Genomic DNA, 6453 nt, shown 5'->3' with positions numbered 1-6453 from the left:
GAACAAACATTTGTCTAACTTTAATGTATAAACCTTTTGCTCATTGTCCTGGCTTGACTTCAGTTCATTCTCTCTTCCTGTGCTTCCAGATCAGAGGTGCAGAGTGAGAGTTCTGTAGTGCCCCCTCATTAATTGGAGCAGCACTGCTGTGTCAGGTAAGAGGCTGCACCATGGATGGCAGTGCCACAGGAAGGACATCCAACTTAGCAGCAGGCAACATCCCCAGGGCCCTGGGGAGCCACATCTTCCCAGGCAGGCAGGGTACAACCCATCAGCAGCTTGGCATTGGCTTGCTGGAGCTGTAGTCAGTCAACCTCGTGTGCCTGCAGGGATGGGGTCCAGCTCCCCTCGCAGTGCCATGCACCCCCCACGATGGGTGAGCAGCTCCGGCTGCTGCAGCACCCGTGTGTGTGCAGTTGAGTCTCCTCTCTCCCACGCTGCAGAGCTCTGCTCTCCAGACACTGAGAGGGAGGCAGAGATGTTGGGCGAAGAGCTGTGGAGGTGGGGAGAGATTGAGCTCTCATTAGCGTGGCACCAGTGAGGTTTCTTTGCACCACTAAGCAGTAGCTATCAAAATTGAGTGCAGTATGCTGAAGAGCTGAGCAAGGGAGCAGACACGGAAAGGAGCCTGCAAAGAAAAGGGATTTAGGAGGAAAACCACCCTGTTTCAGCTGCACACAGGCACTGCCCATCACAGAGAACTGTGGCAGGGAGTAGGAATTGCCTGTTTATGGTGATTGATCTGCGCAGCCCCTGGGATGCTCGGCAAAAGGATTGAGGAGGAGAGAATCGCAGGAGAAGGAGGCGGTGGAGGTTTCTCTTTGAAACTCACAGGCTAATAGAAACCATCCTCTAAACTGTCTTCTGTGTGTCAGGAAACGTTAATGTAAGTATCATGTTGTCAGATTCTCATCTTCTGAATTAGTGCTAATGCATTGATTAGCTGTTTATCCATTAACGTTCACTGCTGTCAGGCTGGCTCTGTCTCCAGGCTGCGGGGGCAGTGAGCTGAGGTGGCTGCTGGGCTGTGCCATAGCTGTGCTGAGTGCTCTGAGAGGGTGGTTTATGCACCAGAATGGCCTTCAGTGACTGTTTCATTGGCATTTGTGTCTGACTGTGTTGTCCTGGCTCTTGGCCGGTGGTTTACCACAAATTAGTGGAAACTCTTAATGGGAGAGCAGTGCTAATGATGATGTGGATAAATTGCCACTGACTCCTGCCCTGACGAGACAACGGATGAAGGCAAATTTTGATCTTTTGGCCTTGGGTCAGTTGCAAAACTGCCTCTGTAATCACAGAGCTGCTCAGTGCAGTCTTCACTGGTGAGTCATGGTGTCCCTCTGTCAACCCCTACCACTTTCCTTTGCTTCCTGCCCTCAGGAGCAATTCTCCATTCCATTTCTTCTTCTTTTTTCTTTTCCATTTTCCATCTTTTTCTGCTTTATTTTTTTCTCTTTTCCTTTTTCTCCCTTTCCCTTCCTTTTCCCCCCCCCTCCTTTTTTTCCCTCCATCCCATCTTCCTTTCCACTGCCATTTCTGATCCTGAAGCCAGAGCAGAAGGTGTGGGCAGAATGCTTTCCCTGGCAAGAAGCCAAAAAGGATCCAGAAGTGCCAGGCTGGCATGAGTAGCACGCTCAGGATGCCAAGTCCTATCACACCCAGAAAGCCTCAGGTCTCTTATCCCTGAGAAGAGGCAGTAGGATCCTGCTGCTCAGGCCTCCTGCCAGACTTTTCCCTTAGCTATCAAGTCTTTGTGGAAGGACTTGCTTTTCTCCTCACCAAAGCATCAGGGGAGGGAGAGTGAGTGAATAGGTACCCAGCCCTTTCACAGAGGTGTGAGGGTCCTGTGGTATACCTGGGGCACCACGTGTCAGCCCTTCACTTGGGACTGTCCTCCCCATGTCCCAGGGGCTGCACTGGACCCCATGAGGGATGTGGGGTGGCTTCAGAGTGCTCTTGAGGCTCAGAGGGAGTGAGTAGCATCGCCAGAGGGATGTTACTTCGTGGTTGGAATGGATAGCTTTGATCAGAAAATGCTGCGCTAGAAATATCACAGCAACATGTCTTTTCTGGTCTCAGCAGTTCTGGTAGGAAACCACTCAGCATCCAAACTTTGTGATCCTGGGGCTGCCAGGAGCGGGGAAAGCTGCAAAAACTGTGGTAAAGGAAATTAAAGAGGTTGAGCTTTGCTTTTTGTCACATCAGTCTGGCTTTGGGGTGGATTTTGTGTGCAGATTATCTAGATTTGAGTACACAAAATTTATTGTGACAGTTTGGGTCGGCAAACTCCAGACATGATAAATCTTTCAAATTTTTCTACTGTCAGCTACCATTTGAGCTTCCTGTCTTGTGCTCAAGGGTAGGCATGAGTATACAGCTCCTACCTTCCTCCTAAGTGGTTATTTTCCATTGTCCCACTTCTGAACTATTTCTAGACCCTGACTGCTGCATCTGGCTCTGTGCTGCCTTTCCAGGAATCTGGGCTGAATTATTAAGTGGAATAAGAGCAAAAAACCACAACCAAACCAACCAATCCAAATATACCTCCAAAGCACTGAGTGGCTGAGTCCCAGTGAGACCTCTTAGCTTTGCCTTAGAGTTTCCCTGGGCACTTGCAGACATGATTTGCCTTTCTGGGCTCAGCCACCACAGGGAAGGGTTTTCCTTTGAGAGGGAAATACTTCTCAAGGCAGTAGGACAACACTTGCATGCACGGTGCCTGAATAACTGGCACCTCGTTTCATTATTCCCTGAAGACTCTTGAAGTCTTTAGACCTGATCATAGATTGTTTCCTCCTGGGGCAGTTGTGGGAAGGCTCAGCTGAGGGGCAGAGCTGCTCTTGCTTGGGCTGGATTAGCTGTGCCTGGTACCTGGGGGGTTTGTTTGTGGGTCTCTGGCAGGGTGAAATGGCAAATAGAAAGCATGTTTTTGTTCAGCTGAGCCAAGATGAAATGAGGACAAACTGGAAGAAAAGGCTTTCCAAACTGAGGGTTTCCAGGGTTTTATGACTGTGGGATGAAACAGTGATTTCATGGGACTCATTGGCTCTACCTTTATACCACCACACCAAGGCATAAGTTATCTTTCCCACCACAGCTTCTGTCAGTTGCCTTTGTCTTTACTTACCCCAGATAGTATTTGTTGTTTCTCATTGCCATCATCTTCTGTTTCTCAGAAAGCAACATATCTTGAAGGAATGTCATGCCTCTGGCTTCGTGTTACTCAGGGGCTTATGTGTTCTGGTGCAGCACAGGGGCTGCAGCATCTGAGGGGACACACGATAAATATCTTGGACTTGTCTGTGTTTTGGCCTGAAGTGGCAGCAGAAGAACGTGATGTATTGCATGGGAAAAGACAAAAGGAAAAACATCACTTAATGACTTTAAATGCTGCTTAGACTAGGGGAATTAATTTCCCTAATCTGGGAAGGGGCAAAGAGGTACCGTTGGGATATAGCAGATTATGGTTTGTAGGTCAAAAGCATTTGTGCCTAAGTGCCCATGCTAAAGCCGTACTGCTCTGATGTGTTTCTTTCTCCCCACTCCAGATCCCGGTGACGGCAGGATCAGCCTGAGATGAGCCACCCATAGCTGCGGCCAGCCTGATTGCCAGGGCTCCCTGCCCCGTGATGAGGAGCCATCTGCTGGCCTAACAGAGGTTTCGTGGCCGCGGTTGGCTGTTTTCCCAAACTTGGTGCAGTTTCATGTGACGGCAGAGCCGCTTCCTGTACCCTCCTCGTGCCACCCCAGAGCCACCCCTCGGTGGGGCAGGGACACCACCATGGCAGCCAAGCAGCCCCCGCCGCTGATGAAGAAGCACAGCCAGACCGACCTGGTGAGCAGGCTGAAAACACGCAAGATCCTGGGGGTCGGCGGGGAGGATGACGACGGGGAGGTCCATCGGTCAAAGGTGAGTGAAGCCTGTGTGCAGTAATGATGGGAAAGATCCTTCTGCTGGGCAAGCTGAAGTGGCGTGGAGTATTTTTAGCCTCTAACTTCTGCAGCTGCTTTGGCAAAAACAGGCTCCCAGGTCCATGGGACTCCTGTAAAGGGAGAGGTGAAGGCTGTGGTGGAACAAGCAATGCTGCATCTGAGCAGTGATGGGCCATGCAGACTGCTGAGAGCACAGGAGCTGCCCAGGATTGCTCCTTGTGGTAATGAGGGGAGCTCTGCCCTCAAGCTTCATTAATTCCTGGCATTGTATTGCCAAGACACCCAGGAGCTAGCTGAGAGCTGGTGCCACAGGACCATGGCACCACCAGCCTTCACCAGTCGGTGGCCTGAAGCAGCAGTTTAAGCAGTGTCTCTCAAAAAAGGCCTGAACTGCAAACAACCTGTTTAACTGAAACACTAGAGCTGGAGGACAAGGCTGTGTCCCGCAGAAATCCTGTCCCCAGTGGCCTCTGGAGAACTTGCTGCCAGGGGATTGCCTGGTTTCTGCCTGCGTGTAGGGTGCAGAGCAGAGCTCCCCCAGCACCTTCTCCTGTTGCTGCTCTGTGTAGCCTTCACATCCATGTGGTTTGCCCATTCACATGGTTTGGGGTGGCACAGTCAGGCATTGCTCTGAGCATTGTGAGCATGAGAGCAGGACAAATGCTGTGACACCCCGAGGGCTCTGCTGATGCCTGTCCTGCATCAGGATGTGACATGCAGGTGGTGTGTGCGAGGAGTCAGGTCCCTTCTTACGTAGGTAAGAGGAGACAAGAGCTAATGCTGCCCCTGCCCCGTGCTGCAGGTGACTGATCTCAGTAAGACAGAAGCAGAGGCTGCGGTTCCTGCTGGAAGCCTTTGGCAAGTGTTGGTTGGGACTAGGGGGACACAGAGGAATCCTTTGTCCTCTTCCTCCTTCCAGCCCTCTTAGACATAAACGCCCACATGAGATTGGGTGTATGGGTTTGGGATGATGAATCCTGCCCAAAGACTGGAGAAGGATCTGCTCAGTCACCTTGTGCCTTTCATTTGAATTTCAGATTAGCCAAGTACTGGGAAATGAAATCAAGTTTGCTGTCCGGGAGCCACTGGGGCTCAGGTAAGATATTGGACACCCTGGAGCTGGGTCATCTGAGGGCCCTTGGCCATAGCATCCCTGAGAGCTCTGGCTTCCGACACCAGCTCTGCAGCTATGCCAGCAGAGTCCTTGCAGGGGCTTCTTGGAGGCTGTGGGACCAGACCAGACCAGTTCTGTTTCTTCCTCCATAAATCTGCCCAAGGCTCTCAGTTTCTTGTCCCATAGCATGTGCTGGGAACTACAAGGGTGAGGTGGGCCTGGAGGGAGCTCCTGATCTCCTTTGTGACAGGATGGTGTGTCCTGTGGGGACCCCCCTCTGCACTGTCCTCTTGGCAGGGTCACTCCCTCTGCTGGACCGAGGGGAAGTTTGTCTCGCTAGCAGGTCTGCTCTGCATGCTGAGGCTGGTGCTTGTGGGGTGTGGGAAGCTGAGTCTTCACATCGAAAGCTTCTGGATGCCTCTGTTGTGCAAGGGGGAAGGATGAAGGCAGATGAAATTACCAGGCAGTCAGAAACGCTTAAGTGAGTGATGGGGTGACGTCTGAGCTCACGGTCCTCTGTTCTCCCTCTCATGCAGGGTCTGGCAGTTGGTTTCCGCCGTCATGTTTTCTGGGGTTGCCATCATGGTGAGTGAGGGATGTGGTCCTGGGCACCACCATAGCCAAAGGGTTGTCCCAGCATGACTCCTCTGTCCCTGGCACTTATCCTCCTCCTCTGCCTCCAGCAGCTCCTACCGCTTTCTCTTGCGAGGCCTTTGCCCTCACTGTGTCTCAGTGATGGGCTTTGCCAGCAATGTCCCTGGCACTTTGTTCCCTTTAGCAGAGTCTGTTTTCATTAGCAGTGTCATAACCCACACATGGCGTGGCAGCCTCGGCCACAGAAACCAGCCATGCAGCCTATAGCTTGACACACCGGGATTGGTTTGGTTTTATTTTGTACCTCCTTAATGTCCAATTTCCTGGCCAGCAGCTCTCATCCCATGAAGGTGTGATGCTGCTCAGGAGGACACATTTTGGTGGCCCTGGCCAGTGCAGGCTGCTGAGTGTCCCTCTTGCCTCTGCCAGGCCCTCGCTTTCCCTGACCAGCTCTTTGATGCCATCTTCGAGGAGGAATCGGTGAGCAGCAAGACTCCCATCCGGCTGTACGGAGGAGCCCTGCTCAGTGAGTGCTGCGCCGGGGCGTGCTGTGAGAGTAAGGGGACAGGAGGTGAAAACCACAGGAGGGGACCAAATCCATGCCCAGCTGGACAGCTGTGGCCGGGGAGCAGAACATGTGCTATTAGCAGAGAAATAGTTGAGGGTATTTTGGAAAGCTTGGCGACCGCCGCATTTTCCTAGCGGGGTTCAGGCTTGTGCAGGTCGGGTGAGGAGTGCTCTGAGCACCTGGGGAGCACCGCGGGGACCCAGCGAAGGGAACGCGTGGCTGAGGCAGGCACAGCCGCGGGAGG

The 6453-nt window shown here is 52.4% G+C and overlaps 1 protein-coding gene across 1 annotated transcript; it reads left to right on the top strand.

Annotated features, from left to right (window-relative positions):
- Window positions 1-3779: 3779 nt before the first annotated feature.
- On the top strand, window positions 3780-6167 carry TP53I11 (tumor protein p53 inducible protein 11; the record flags this gene model as incomplete). Its single annotated transcript, XM_009072741.1, has 4 exons — window positions 3780-3910; window positions 4971-5029; window positions 5584-5632; window positions 6071-6167. Coding segments are annotated over exons 1-4 (334 nt in total), but the record flags the coding sequence as incomplete, so codon positions are not given.
- Window positions 6168-6453: the final 286 nt, after the last annotated feature.

Source organism: Acanthisitta chloris, unplaced genomic scaffold (genome assembly GCF_000695815.1).
Source record: "Acanthisitta chloris isolate BGI_N310 unplaced genomic scaffold, ASM69581v1 scaffold25334, whole genome shotgun sequence".
Classification (NCBI taxonomy): domain Eukaryota; kingdom Metazoa; phylum Chordata; class Aves; order Passeriformes; family Acanthisittidae; genus Acanthisitta; species Acanthisitta chloris.
The sequence above is the reverse complement of the archived record's forward strand: the minus strand, read 5'-3'. Positions and strand labels throughout refer to the sequence as shown.